Genomic DNA, 16,070 nt, shown 5'->3' with positions numbered 1-16,070 from the left:
ACAAATAAGCGAAATTTCTTATACTCTAGTGGCTCCTTGTGGAGTTGCCTTTTTTAGACTAAACTGCACAATTCGCTGTTTATTCAAGGGGTTTTTCTTCTGCATTTGCTATAATGTATACACAGGTTCTGATTCTTAAGTAAATCGTTTGGAACAATCACCCAAATATTTGAAGACAGGAGTTCTTTATAAAATAGTTCAGCAGTTCATATGCATTTTCGAACTGATTTGATGCTTGATTTTTTTTGTCTGACTTTTTATTCATTGTGTGTTAACTCATTAAAAAATGTGCATAAACGAAGTCTTCCAAAATGGTGGTGACAGAGGTACAGGGCACTTGTACATATTGACCTGGCCTGAATCACCTGACTACAATAGGGCTGCTCTACCAAAGTTGCATGACTGTCTCCTTGCAACCCTGCTGCTTTGTTTCTATTAATATATCCCCATTCTCTTTTGCCTGTTTCTGCAACATACGTGACAAAATGAAAGTATTGTTTCACATAGTAAGAAGCAAATCTTTCAGAAATTGGTAGTTACTCCTTTAGACCATTAAATCAATATGCAATACTTAAAACCTTGAAATTTTTGAAAGTATGCATTGAAATATTTGGGCTCCAGAGTAGCATGTACAATCTTTACATATGCCTACTGAAATTTTGAAAAAGATGCTCCACTTCATTGTACTCAAAGGCACAAATATTTATCTGTCTGCAGAGTTCCAGCTCCTGAGGAATCCCTGTGAAAAAGATTCCGTGGGTGATGCAGGCCATTATGACTGCTCTTACCAACCACAGGAAGGATTGGCATAGGGACACATTAGGGACAGCAATTTTCCTGTCCATATGGTTCTCTGGATTAAGGAATCAAAAGAAACTGAGATATTAGATCTGGGCTAGTAGTTGCATTTTGCAGATTTGGGCTGTTGGGTAGTGAGTCAAGGAACACAGGCTGGGAACTGGGCACTGCTGTTCTCATAAAGACAATTGGCTAATTGATTACACAGAAAACAGTTCATGTAGACGAAAAGAAATGCAACTTTTTCCAATAACTGACAAATATGTTTTGGCTAAGGCAGAGGATTGTTAGCAAGTTACCAGGAAAAGGGGATGATGTTTCACTTGAGGTGCTTGAATGCCACTCCAATTAAGTGATTTCCTTTTGTTCTTATTCCAAAATTTCCAGACTGAAAGTTAACAAGCTGTTAAAAAAAAAAAAAAAAAAGAAAAAAAAAAAAAAAGAAAAAAAAAAAAAAAACCAAAACCAAAAAAAACCTTCTTATAGATATTAAATAACTGTACTTCTTATTTCTGGGATGATGGAGAAGATACAGTCTGATTACGGTCATATGGTGCATCTGATTGATGGTAATAGAGCATTTGTAACTGCAGCTGATATGGGGGCTGTATTAAAAACTTCGGTAGATTTATTTATAACAAATTGCTCTTAAAAATAGCAAATAAAATCCTCAAATTAGTGCCCTGTAAGTTAATTATAAATTTTTGTGTTTTGATGTTGTTTTCTATTAAATATGCAATCAAGGCCCTCGTGGTACATAAATACTGAGATCATTGTCTGAAGCATGAGGATGCTGTAGTGATGAGCACTACTGAGTTGTAATTGAGGAAAATAATTATTCTGTCTTCAAATTAGGATTTAAACAGGGTGATGACTCTGAACAAGGAGAAGAAAACATATTCATTAGTGTATGTATTACTTTGTGTGCTGAGTGACATGGAGATATGAAAAGGAAAATCATGAAAAATATATTAATCCATTGTGCATTTCTTCATAATATACGGGGAAATGAAGCCAATCAAGGTCGTGCATGCAAATTTTAATTCTGATGTTTCCTGACTGCTAGCACTCATCTTTGCAGTCTTCAGTCTTCACACACACACACACACATAAACATACAGGGTAGCAACCAGAATTTCCAACAACTCTTTATTGCAAATGCTCAGTTTGAGGTCTGAGCATCATCTGGAGGCAGCAGAAGACAGCAGAAATTATAAGGTGGGTTTATTCTTCTGTTTGTGGACTTTAATTTCCTTTAAAGCCTCAAGTTAAAAGGGAGAGATAACTTTCTGATTTTCTGTTCTTCAACAACACTAAGTAGTGAGACAATTGTGAATGTTAATGCAAAGTGCATAAGGTGACTTTACCTAGAATTAATAGAATTTTAAAAATTGAAATTAGAACTGCTGTTTCATGTAGACATTTTCATTTCTTCCATTTAATATATAGATTGTGTCTCATTTTTTGGTGTCATATCAGAGTGGAGGATTACCTAAAATGTGTTGCTTTTATAATCAATTAGGTTGGAAAAGACTTCTGAGATCATCAAGCTCAGCCTGTTACCAAACACATCATGTCAACTGGACCATGGAACTAAGTGCCACATCCAGTCCTGTCTTAAACACTTCCAGGGACCTTGAAGGTCAGATTTGTAAGAGAGGATCCTGCTGAAAGATGACCCCTTTTAAAGTCTAGGATTGCCTACTTGGTAATGTGGCCTGTTACAGGTTAGTCAAACATGAGATCAGATCCTAATGGTGAAGTGTGCCTGTATTTTCTTAGTAAAGCATACTGCAAATGTACTATTAGCACGTTGCAATATTTACCCCAAACTCTGTCAAAGTTGTTACTGACAATCTCTGTCCTTTCTACAGATACAGACTGAGGAGAATGATGTCTGCAAACCAAAGTGTCCATTCATAAATGGCTTATTAAGAATATGATGCTGATTTTTTATCATACATTCTATTAATCACAAGAAAAGCTGAGGGCTAGTTAAATTTGGTTTTCTTATTGCAACGAGATAAACAGTGCTTTAGAGATTAGCTGTAAACTTATTCTTATTAGTGCCCAAAAGCAGATCAATAATTCATCTCTACTTCTTCCTACCCTTCGTGATTAATCACAAATTAATGACTACACACAGCAAATGAAAGGATGGCCTCCAGTATTTTTCCCCAGGAGATCCACATCATTCCACCTGAGATGGCACAGGGTGGCTCCTGCACTGTCTATTCAGGCAACACAAGCAAAACCACACAATGCCACGTCAGGCTTCAAGCTGCACTATAAACACCTTTTGTCCATACAAATTGTAATAAATGCTCATCAAAATAAGTTTCTTTAAAAAATCTTAATTCCTAATAAAAATTACATGAACCTTTTATTTTGGAAGTGAATGAAGTTGCCCAAAAGCGTTTGAATATGTGGCAGGTTCATACCCCCATTGTTAAGATAGTTAACTTTCAAACATCAGCAATACAATTTTGCTAATTGAGTTTATTGTCTTCTCTGATGTTCGGTTTTGCAGAACGTTTTGATACTGACCTTTAAATCTCTCCCCTTAGCTGGAGTGTTCTTTTCTGTATCTTTCTTTCTCACACCTTCCTGTTTCTGCATTTCTTTGAGAGATTTTTGTGAGATTATTCCAGGAAGAATCACATGGCATGTGATTTCATTGTAGAGGAAAGAAAGCCAAAGATGCCTGAATTGAAAGAAGCAATTCCACAGGGAATGGTTAAGCCACGCTACCAGCATAGTGCTGTTAAAAATCTTGTATATGATTCACTGTCTTATTTTTATAACATAGTTGAAAGTGATATATTTACAAGACTAAATGAAACAATAACAAAAAATAAAGTAAGCATTTCCAAGCAGTGCCTCCAGATTCACTTATTAGTCAAACCAGGAGACTTTTTTTCCTGTTGTTTTTCTAAGCTGTTTGATTGTTCATGGGGTTGTCTTTCTTGTGTGACTTCCCTTTTTCACTACTGACAGAAATTTAGGTGAGCATTAAGGGGTATTACCTAACTGATGCTGGAACCAAACATCTGGAACACCTGTCATTTGGGCACCATGGAAGGTGGAAATGGTTACATCCCTTGGTGACCAAGAGCCACACCTTCCCCTCTTTTGCTCTGTGTCACACAAGTTTCCTTTTTCTTTGCTTCAAATGCTCTTACCAACTCATGCTAAGTAAGTAGCAAAGCTGGGAGATTGCAGATGATCAATTCAGTGACAGAAGGATTTGAACATTTCTTGGAATATGAGACACTGATATCTGGGACTCTGATTCACTGCAGCCACAGCCAAAGCCCAGGAGTGCTCTCAAGCTGACCCACTTCACTGTGAGTTCCTGTGAAAATAAAGCTTTCATTCTAACAGAGAATTAACAAATGCCAGGAGCTTTGAGGAAAATATAGTAAGGGCCTTCTCTCTATTTCTTCTGTTCTGTTCAAAGTGAACATAGAGTGAAATCTAGTGAGCAGAAGCACTGTGAAGGATCTCCTGCCTGGTGGTGACAGTTCCAGAACAGAATTTCGGTGCTTGCTGAGTGCCTGTAACCCAGCAGTGTTCAGTCACCGGTGTAACAGGGACAATTTTGAGGAATTTGGTTTATCCTCATTGTAGTGACATCAGTCTCTTCAAAATGCATTGCCTCCATAGGGAGCAGAACTGGGTATTTTGGTAGAGGAATAGCACTTGATTCTCAAAAGTGTCAAGTTTGTGCATTGAAGTATCAGTTAGGGAATATCTTAAATGAGTGCCAATAGTTAAATGTTAAATAGTGCTGCTATTTCAACAGTATAAAAATTATTTCAGCTTGTAGGTTTTCTGTTACATAGTTCTTGTGTCCTCTCAAATTAAATTAAGGCACAAGAACAAATAAACCACTGATGGCCCAAAGGATTCTGTTCTAAATAAAACGTGGAGTATTTGCATTTAGTGATATAAACAGTAAATTACTGTTGTGTAAGGCTGGCATTGTATGAGCAAGTTTCTACACCAATAAAAATATTCCAAAGCAAGAAAATAAATGAACTAGAAAATACTTTTTAGAAAAATACCTTCTTTTTTTCACTCATATAAAACACAGACAGACACACAAAAATGTCCTTTAAAATAATTTGCCTAAAAATGAAATTCCGATTTCTTGTATTTTCATTTCTGTCTTTTTCAAAACTGAATGTCTTCACAATATAAAAATGCAAGAGGAATGGTTTTAATTGGGTAAATATGATGGAGATATACGAAAAAATCAGAAGTGTTTTCTGCAACACATATTTGGAAAAGAATTAATGTATACAATTTTTTCACGCATTTCATTTTCAGGTTGTTTAAAATGAGCCAAAAAGTTTTTGGAGAATGTATACATGCTATAGACATGCTATATGAATTAGGCCCTTTTTAGAGTTTTGACTGAGATTATTATTATATTTTTGTTATTAAAGGGCATAAAATGCCAACAGCATTTTCATGTTCATGCAATGGACAATTCTGTCTCACAAAGCAGAGCCAATCCACTTCTTCATCATCCCATCACAACTGCAGCCAAGAAGACGCCTCAGTGAACCATCACCTTCAGGATTCCTGGAGCAGAGCTGGATGGTCACTCCTCACCTCACAGTGCTGCCTCATGGTTTTCTGTGTGAGACCTGCACGTGCCAACATGCACACATCACATCTATATATATATGTACACACATTACATGGATTATACATCACACACATCACATTTAACTTGGTGTTTCATCTCTTTGTGCTTTACCGACCCTATGATCAGACACAACTCCACAGAAAAACACACCTGAGAAGAAAGCTGACCTTATCTTTATTTTACTCAATTTTAATTCCACAAAGCAACATTTTCAAAAAAAGAAAAGAACATGGAAACCTTCTAGATTAAAACTGAAAACGGTTTTTTTTGGTTGTTCTGACGTTCACCTTGAAGAAAATTATCATGTTCTCCTCACAAACTCTTTTAGTGCAGGGCCATTGGTGGCATCCAGCCAGCGTTGGCACATCCAGTTGATTACACAATACAGACTCTAATTCAGTGGCAATCTTCCAATCGTAACAATGCAATTCTTCCTCTTTTACAAGCTTTCTCATAATTCATTTTCTGCATCCAAGCATCATTTTTATGGGGAGTGCAAGTGTGAAGTGCTGAGGGCAGCGGAGGCCTCTGAGCCCATCTGAGCCTCACCAGAGGGTCACAGATACTGAGGACCTCATACTCGGGGTTATTTTTTTTCCTCTCTGTCCCTTTGATGCTTTAAGTCTTATCTTTCATGTTTTTCACATTCTGTGCTGCCCAGGGGTGCAGTTCTGAGCCTCATATTCAGTGTTGGTGAGCTCTCTTCACAGAGCAGGGAACAAAACAAATCCTTTCCCTGCTGGAGACCAAGGACAACTTTCAGGCCCAAAAGCACAAACAAGGGTGGGCTGGAGGGAGGAACAAGAAGCATGGGACCTCACAATCTGAATTGGACAATTAAACCCCAATATGCAAATGGACCAAAACTTATAAAAATGTGAGACTTCGTGACCATTTGTCCATTTTTGTGACCATTTTGGGTCCACCTTGGATGTAGCCCTGCTCAGGCTCTGTCCTGCCCAAGGTGTATCCTGCAGGCCTTTTAATAAATACCTACTTTACTCTCTAGCTCTATGCAGTCTCTGTTTCAGGTCAGCCTGCCCAAGGCATCACCTTCCATTCCAAACCATTCTATGATTCTCTGTGAAAAAGTGAGGAATTTTGTCAGCCCTCCTGGAAGCTTTTCCTCAAATTTCCTACAGTGCTTTATTTCCTGTAATTTCTAATTTACCCATGTATTTTATGTCTGACATTACATTTGTTTCATACTTATTCTCTACCTACTTTCTTATAGATAAGGACCTGTCACAGGTTAGACCATTGCTCAGATTATGATTTTGTATTATTTTCTAATACCTCACCTGTGGTGTTTGAGAGAATGTTGCAAAAATTGCAAGGATTATATGTTTCTGAAGTTAAAATTTTACCAAGAAGACATTTGCCAACAATCATTTTGTGACATTAATTCCAAAACACGGAAGATATTGTCTAAGCACTTGACCTCAGCACAATTAAGTACACAGACTTCTGTAGTGGCTCATAGGCAAACAGATAATACATTTGATTCTTTGCTGTGCTTGGGCTTTCAGCTGAGTGAAGAGGCGTTAAGCAGCATGAGACACATTAGCTGGATAGAGAGGATATCCATAGATATCTAATTAAAATATCTGACTGTAGTTCTAGGTCCTTTGATTATTTACTCTTAAATCTCCCAGTGCAATGGAAATTATTCATGCAAAAGACACAGGCAAATGCTAAATAAGTACAAAAGCAGCTGCTATTAAGTAGTTAATCTAGACTTATACTAGCTTTTAAATTCTTTCACAGCTTATCATGAAAGGAACAAAACATTTCATCTTTCAGAGGCAGCAACTGAGACTGTGATGTTATCTTTCTTATGGTACGGCTTTGAACTGTGACATTTATTCTGACTTCCATCCTCATTCCTATTCCTAGCTTCATGCTGAAAGAGAATTTCATTCGTATTTGCAGATATTCTTTTGTAACTTTTATTCAACCTTTACCTTGAGGCTTTCTTTTTCCCCTTAGGAAACTTTTTTTTAAAAATTTGATCAATTGAATTTCATGATCACTTTTGAAAGCAAAGAACACTATGATAGCTCTATCTCTGCAACAAAGAGTATATGTTAACAGAAGGGATCCCACTGAGGGAGATTCAAATATTTTAAGAATTGTCAATTTGGCTGCTACTGTCTATATGGAATCATTTGAGGACATGGAGGTGAATATCCAAGGTGTTATTCTAACCCATCTAAGTGCAAAGCTTTTCTAACAATTTTAATGGAGCCTGGATTCTGCACCTTCCTTTAACTTACCTTGCTGAAAAGATAACCAAGCAATAAATAAAAACATGAGTAACAATTCCTTTTTTTTTTTTTTTTTTTTAAAATAATAAGTGAGCAGGGAGTACCAGATGGGGAACAGAACAGAAATTGGTGACAAGACAAAACCATCAATTGAGTGTGAACGTGGTCTGATTGATAAACAGAGATGATTCAAGCTTCTGAGACTTCCAAAAGGGGAGCATTACATCATACATGTGCAACAGGCTTGCATAGCAATTCTTTGAACATGTGCAGAGGAGAAACCTCTGAGTAGAAAGGCCACAGCTCAGGAAAAGCCGAAGAGGTATATTTTAGCAATGCTATTTTATAAAAATTATGTAGCAGGAGAAGAACATAAACCTATTTACTGAGAAGAAATATAGGGGTTTAGATGAAGGGTCATGTCCCCTCAACTCTTCTTTTTCCTAAAGCAGACACAGCTGTTGCTGCTTGTCTTTGAAGAACCCAATTATTTTCTCCATTTCCCCCTTCTTCCTTCTCTGTCATGTTCCTGATAATTGCTTCCTGTATTTTCACATGAATAGGAGCCTGTGAAGAAATAAAAACCCTAGGAACTATCATGCTCCTCCCCTTCCCAGAAGAATGGGTTCTTCTGCTCTGCCACTGAAGGAAGAAGTGAAGGAGTCAAGGCAGAAGCAGAGAGCTGGAAAAAGAATGTGGAGGTTCCTTGAGTAGTGTACCATTCACAGGCAATTGTTACCTCTTCACTGAATTGTAGCTGGCTTGGACAGTGCAGTGTCTAATGCCTGCATTAAAATCTCTCCTTTATTCTACACAATTCAAAGGTCTCAAGCTATTAAGAAAAAAACTCTTCCTATATGTAATGAAAGGAAATTATTGAAATAGAGAACTTGTAAGATGACACTGAAACTAAAGAAGAATTGATTTTGATTTAGTTTGTATTTTCTGAGCTGTCCACTTACTATGATAAATATAACAGTAATTTTGAAGCCCCTACTTAGCCTACTTTTGAATGTTTCAGGAATTTTCAGTCCATCAAAAGAGTTAACATTAACTTTGTTAACTGATCAGCATCTCATGACAACCAACCTATTGATGAAAAGCACTGGGCCTGTTACTGCTCTGGTTAGTGTTCTGAAGCCTTTTGTTCAGCTTGATATTTCTGCATTATTCTACCTGGAAAAAAAATATTGAAAAGCAAAAATTTCATTAGAAAAATACTTACATTTAATAGAAGGTTTCTTAAAGTTACAGATTGCTGTGGGGTTTATCTAAAAAAAATAAAAATGGATGGAAAGTGCTAGATTTCAGTTAAGGAGCCTTGTTGCATAATCAAGAAAGTGAAAAAATCCACCAACAGCAACGTGCAGCTTTTCATTTTCTCTAGAGAATGCTGATCTATGCCAGGTTTTTCGCTAGCACAGATCAATCTGTTTTTCCCAGGTCCACTGCATCTCTCCCACTGATCCTCCTGCTCCTTTCCACACCTGTGCCAGGCATCCTTATGAGAGCACAAAGAGTCTTGAGACAGGTGCCTCTCCCAACACAGGCGTGCACATGGCTGGAGACAAGAACAGACGGTGTAAACATTGGTGTGGAGCAGAGCAACCAGCTGTGGGACTCTCTCCATTTCCATAGCAGATTCTGTTCTGCAGTGACTCTAGTTTTAGCCATCTATATTAAAACACATCTAGAAATCACAAGAAACTATAGTGGTCCTTTTTATATAAAAGGATAAATAGAGCATTTTATTAACACTTTTTGCAGCAACGAAAGTGACACAGTCCACATCTTTTTCATTAAACACAGCAAAAGCTATGGTCACGTTTTACATCACTTTGAGGCACAAAGCAAAATACTTCTTTTCTTAAGGTCAAGGTATGATTTGCATTAAAAAAAAAAAAAAAAAAGGAGAAAAAACAATCCTCAAGTTGTATATTGCGGTAGCAGGGTTTCCAATCACTAGCACAATACAATGAACAGACCAAGAATCCAGAATGGATTATTACATACAATAATAATCATTTGATTGAATTAAGAAATGGATCATCGTTGTCATTTTAGAGTATTAAGAAGTGGTCTGGTGTTGCTAACTTCAGTTGGTTCAGTTTGGTTCAATCCCAACAACCCCAAGTATATACAACAAGCTAAATGAAGGTTAATATATCATCTAGAAGATTATGCACTTCATAATGCATTGCACTTATTGCTTGGTACACTAATGTTGCAGTCACTGTTGAGTTATGCTAAAAAGACAAGCGTGGTGCTTGTTGGCTTCTTTCAACCCAACACTAGTTATTTACCACTTTGGTTTATTGTGAGTTTTTATGTTACTCGTATTCAGTGTCCATTATTATCAGGTTTGATCAAAAGACAAATACATCTTTTATTTCAGGGATTTTTAAAATAACAACATTTTCTATAATTACAGTATCTTCAATAAACATATCTATGTATACAACTGTGGCACGATGTGTAAAAATATGAAAGCTATTAAGGGAAGAATAAGGGTAAAATTATTCTCTGTTTCTTCTATTGGTTTCAAAATATTCTGCAAAACAAATGCATCCTTTTTCATAGAGCTACTTGCTCATAGTAAACCTCTCTTTGGAATTTTGTAAAAGACTATATTTTTTTCTAAGTTATATTGGGTTTTTTTTCTCTTTCTAAAGACACCAGTACAAATTCAGAATATACTGCAAAGAATAGAATAATAAAGCTTGGTTTTTGATAAAGGGATTTGCCAGGCTGCCTGAAAAGTCAGACTTAATATTATATTGTTTTTATATTAGTTGATAAATGCAGGGAAGAACATGACAATGTCTATAATTTCATGAGGTTCTGTAAAGGATAGAAATAAGAATTTGTGCCCAAACATTCAGTATAAAACTCCTAAATAATTCCTTTATTTATCACAGAGTAGCCTGCAGCATGTAGTCACGATAAACATACAATATGCCCTATTTGTTCTTTAGGCTTGATACAATTACCATTAAGGGAACTGGATCAATCCTGGTAAATGCCAAGGACTCAACCTTTCTTCTTTGAGAAAGTTCTTGTCCTAGACTAAACACACAACTCCTACATTGCACTGAGTAAATGTGTGTCTTTAACACAATCTCTTTCAATACAGTGTAACAAATATATAAGTGCATTTTTTAATGATCAAGTAGTTTTGGCTTTCTAAAAAGAGCATTAGATGTGCCAACTTGGTTGCTTAGTTGTGCTTTAATCTTTAATTATGAGTTTTAGCTCTTGTATACTGTAAAGTATCTACTTGCCTCTATAGTTTTGACCAGTAAACCCTTAAAACTCTAATGTTTATAGAACAAATATAATCTAATGAAAGTGATAACATCACAACTCATACAGATTGCACTTTGATGTATTTTTTTTTTACAGTAAGACCTTCCTGTTTGATATGTGTTTACATGTTCATACCACATTTTATTTCTGTGTGCAAACAATCACAATGAATTTAATCACAAACACTACAAAATATACCAAATATTTAGGTTTGTTATGAATAATCTCTTTCCTTGTAGTTGTATGAGTCTTGTACTTCCTCTTGTACAAATTCCTCTTTTTTCTCCCAGCCATTAGGCCAGCCACCATTGACCTGGGTTGTAGCACCATAAGACTTGGTGGTACCATAATTTACATAATTCTGAGTAATGTCCCCTGTCTCTTCAGCAAGTTCATCTTCATGAATAAAGCCACATTTCTCTTCACTTGTCTGTTCAGGGTCTGCCCAGGGTTGTTTCTCTCCTGAAGCAAATATGCCATAGAAGATCACACCTCCATAATGAACTAAAGCAGCAATGAGGAAGACATACTGCCATTCTTCACGTGTCTGTAAAGAAGAAATTTGCTAAATCAGAGTAGCACATAGATCTACCTAACTCTTCTGAGCTGGAAGATTTAAATTAGGGGTTGAGGTTGTGATAACCAGCACAGCTGAAACATTTAAGTGTCCGTTTTAGAAATATTTATATCCACCTTTCATTGAAAAATTTATCAGCCCACGAAAGCATCAACCTAGTGGGCATACAGTGAAGCGTGCCTCAAATCAGCCCCCCTGGATTCAAGTCCCAGACTCCAATATGGATATCCTGGCAAGCTGTATTATAGAGAGGTCTTTCTATTGAAACCAGTTGTATCAAACTGGAAGACTTGAAAACTGTATTTCCATTTACCTTGTTCTTTGTCATTGCTCCAACAATTATAGGGCAAACCATTCCAGACAAGGTCCCGACTCCATTAGAAATCCCCATTAAAATGCTAGCATACCTTGGGGCAATGTCTAAATGGTTGACATTGAATCCTGCAATAGAAAGGTCAGTGAGCGTTCACACCAAGAGCAGAGCAGTACTTCAGTTAAGGAAAGTGACATGACATTCTTACTGTAACATATTTGGGCTGCTTAATTGCATTTCTTTATCCCTATAAGACTTATAATGCCTAAATATTCCTAGACGGATGCTGGGTTTCAATTTTCTTTGAAGAAAATATTTTAAAGGAATACCAGGTTAATTTTCTCCCAAAACTGCAGTTTAAGAAAACCTCAAAACCTCCCAGTAGTGTCTGTGTGGAGTAGAGAAACCAGAGAATATTTAGGCAGGGAGACAATTTGTATTTCATAGTCCCTTACATGGCCATTTCATGCTGTAAATAACATGTCTTTTCTTCTTCCAGTTTGTAACATGTTCCTTTCCTATTGCCCACAATTTTCTTTTTGTCACATACACCAGCAGAAGGGAGTTATTTTCTATTCTTCAGAGGTAAATTGGGAAAAAAAAGACAGTGTTTGTAACTGAAATACTAATTCATTTTGAAAGATATTTACTTGTTCTCTTGCATTTTCAACAGCACAATCCTATTGGAAATGTATGCAGTAACTATTTAAATAATCTAAAGAGAAAGAATGAATTGTTCCCAAAGTAAGTACTTAAGTGAAAATAGGAACCAAACCTTTGCATACAGATAGCAAAAGGGAAAAGGTGGGCAGTATGATATGGTCAACCTGGGGAAAGCAGTACACTTCCCAAATTGTACAAAACAAGAATGATTCCTTGCAGAATGCATGAGATTAAGGACAGATTTGATTAGAGGAGGTTTTAGATGTTTGGCACAAAATGTTAGAGACATAAGGAACCAGCATGGGAGAGGATACTAAAATCACAGTGGGAAGACAAGGGGTGGCCAGGTGACTTGTGTTTGGGAAGGGAAAAGGCAAAGGGTTGATGAATCAGCAGGAAAGGGGAAGAGGTGAACTGTAATTCAGAAAATAAATTCCGGTAATTAAGCTCCAAAATAAAATAATATCATACTAGCAGGCTCTGGATTTAAAAAATCATACAATATAAACAAATCAATAATCAATACATAGTGGGGAAAAAATAAAAGACTTCTATTAAAACAAAGAGATGTAATTTTAGGTATCATTGTGTAATACCAGTCCATTTCTCTTCTATGTTTGATTTAAAGAAAAATCTGTAGTGTACATTAACATCTTAATGAGAAGAGAGTCTAATTTGCTGCAATGAATATGGAAAAGATTGAATTATTTGAACAGAAATAATCTAATACAAAAGCTGTAAGAGCAAATGTACATTCCTTTGTAATGATCATAAATAATGTCCTTTGGGAATTCCAGAGTGAGTGGGCTTTTTTAATTACTATCCATGAATAAAAGCAAAGCTAGATGTTCTGTCTTTTAAGATATAAGAGTTTAGTATTAATAGTAATATAATCTTACCAGATATGGCAAATCCACTAAAGCCTACAGCAAGCACTAAGAATGAAATAGCCACTCCTTTGCTGTGTGAATATCCCACCACGAGGAGAAGAGTTGCTTCCATACCAAAACCTGGTGAAATAATAAATAAAACCAGGCATTGAATTTAATTCCCTCTCAAACACTGCAGGTCTTAGGATGCCATGATATTTCATAGGAACACAAATAAAACATTATCTCAGACTGGGATATATTCAGGTATTTCTTTCATCTCTAAAAAGTGTTCTTTCTCCCTCAAAAACCATTATTTTATTCTTTGTATGCTAATTTATTGCTATTTTATTTCAGTTTTAAGATGAAAATAAATACTTGTGATGTGGTTAGGTCATTCCAGCCAGCTCTCATGGGAGTATACATTTAACCTACTTGTGAATTTTCCAGTCCTTACCACAGCTAATGTGGCTTTAACGTCATCAAGGATATAATAATTTAAAAAGTCAAGGTAGTTGTCTGGGCTCTCCTAGTGCAGAGGGTGTTTAGACAAGGAGCTAAGACTGAGCAAGTAGCTGAGAGTAGGCAAAATACCCTCCAAAATCTCATCTATTTCTTTAACAGTCTAAATGGTTTTCCAAATACCAAATAACTGTGTGGAAATGGCAAATGGGAGCACCTGTGTTTTCTTTTTATTTAGTAACAACATCTGCATTACATAAAAAATGCAGAAATATTGCCTCCTAAGAACACAAGACTGTGCAGTTTGTTTCTTTATTCTGGACAGAACACAACATGAACATCAAATCCCTCCAAGAAACTTTTAAATAAAATACAAAACTTACCTCCACAGTTCATTATCTTTCTCACATTAGTCGTTGAAACAATCTGCCTGCTTCTTAAAAAGTCAGCAATTTGTCCCCCAATAGGAACAATAATTGTCATCACTAAATGGGGCACAGCAGATAAGATACCCACCTAAAATTAGAATCAGAATTAGTACAGTATAAACCATAAGAAAACTTTGATTCTTCAATGCTTCAAACCTGAAGCATTCAGCAGCTAATTAATTATTTATTTTCAATGTTACACTATGTATTAATACTTAAAGTCTTGAGTTATAAAATGAACAAAACTGGTGATATGAAGATTTTATTTTATTTTATTTTATATTATTTTATGAAACATAGTAAGAATTTTTAAGAACCTCTGATGCCGTGACATTTTTTGTTTACAGATTGTTTTCACAGATTGTATTTAAGCTAAAGCTTTTCCCACCCTCACTTCACCCCAGTCAGAATTTTCAGAAAAATCATGATCAAATGTGTAAAACTGAATTACTGCTTTTTTTTTTTTTTGGTTTTTAATGCAGCTTTGCAGTAAGTCTCACATGCCTAGACACATTCCCTGTGGATCATCATCATGTGCCCAATGGCCATTTTTCTTTGATTTCTGACCAAGCTGCAAAGTGCATGTGGGCAAAAGATATGTCTAAAACACTCTGTATGTAGCAAAAGATAAAATACTAAATATCCATTTGTGACACTAGAAGTGCTATACATACATAGCAAATTAAGACATAATACTTTCGTGATGAGTGTTCCAATAGATTATATGTGTGTGTTCATATTTACCTTACAGGTCTGATCCAAACTTCACATGAATCACATGGAACCTTAGATCACCCCTATATCTCACATTTTGCCACCATCTTTTCTCCTTTCTAAATGAGAAAGGGAGATCAGTTCTCACCACGTTAAAGGGGCAGATAGACAGGTGACAAATTATGCTGTCCTCCCTAGAACAAGATGGCCCTGCTTTTTAAAAGGCATCTGGAAAGATTCATTTGTCAATGCTTTCTGTACAGCTTTGGGGGGATTCTCCAACCCCTGGGGCATCAGGGACAGAGTGTAATGGGGTTGGCTGACACCTTTCTAATACCAATCAGGATCTGGTGTTGAGCACTTAACTTGCAATGTAGCCCCAAGTGGATCATCACTAAATCTCATCCTGCCTCCACCTTTCTCTACCCCATCCTTTGTCACAGTTGTTACTTCACTTATTCATGCTGGTCAAGGAAACAGGAACTGGGATGAGCAAGATTGAAGATTTAAATCCATGATAAAGATGCATGACCCTTTTCTTTCCTATTCTTCATAAATACTACAATTGTAGTTCTGCTATTTACTTAGTTAACAAAAAAAGCTTTACATTCTTTTTACATACCTTGCTTATTTCAAATCCAAACACTTCCTCAAAGTAAGCAGGCTGACTAATTAGCAGCAAGTAAAAAGTCCAGCTTCTACAGAAGTTTGCAACTATTATTGCATAGACTGGCATAGATGTAAAAAATTTTCTCCATGGTGTTTTGTATTTCTGAAACAGAGAAAGGAGATCCAGTTACCATGCTGATCATTATCAAAACTCCATCTTCCCTTTCGTCACCCTTTCTTTAGCTATGGTCCAACGAGCACATATGTGCACAGCATATAAAAGTTACTACAAAATGCACAAGTGGAGAAACTCAGGGCTACTTAATTGTATCACAACACTCCTGTGCAACTGCTTTTGTCCTGTCATATAAACATGAACATACGCGGGCATAAGACCAAAATAATAA

General features: G+C 36.3%; 1 protein-coding gene across 1 annotated transcript in view; it reads right to left on the bottom strand.

The window, feature by feature from the left end:
• Positions 1-9,434: 9,434 nt before the first annotated feature.
• The window catches only part of SLC17A6 (solute carrier family 17 member 6), a 29,163-nt gene continuing 22,527 nt past the window's right edge, over positions 9,435-16,070 (bottom strand). Inside the window, exons 8-12 of the mRNA XM_066320550.1 lie at positions 15,677-15,826; positions 14,296-14,428; positions 13,481-13,591; positions 11,919-12,046; positions 9,435-11,575 (exon numbers count right to left, since the gene is read on the bottom strand). Coding sequence (XP_066176647.1) covers positions 11,243-11,575; positions 11,919-12,046; positions 13,481-13,591; positions 14,296-14,428; positions 15,677-15,826 — 855 coding nt within the window. The 3' untranslated portion in view covers positions 9,435-11,242. The remainder of the gene's footprint in view (positions 11,576-11,918; positions 12,047-13,480; positions 13,592-14,295; positions 14,429-15,676; positions 15,827-16,070) is intronic.

This window comes from Sylvia atricapilla, chromosome 6 (genome assembly GCF_009819655.1).
Source record: "Sylvia atricapilla isolate bSylAtr1 chromosome 6, bSylAtr1.pri, whole genome shotgun sequence".
Classification (NCBI taxonomy): Eukaryota; Metazoa; Chordata; class Aves; order Passeriformes; family Sylviidae; genus Sylvia; species Sylvia atricapilla.
Note: the sequence above shows the minus strand (reverse complement) of the source record. Positions and strands in the feature narration are given on the sequence as shown.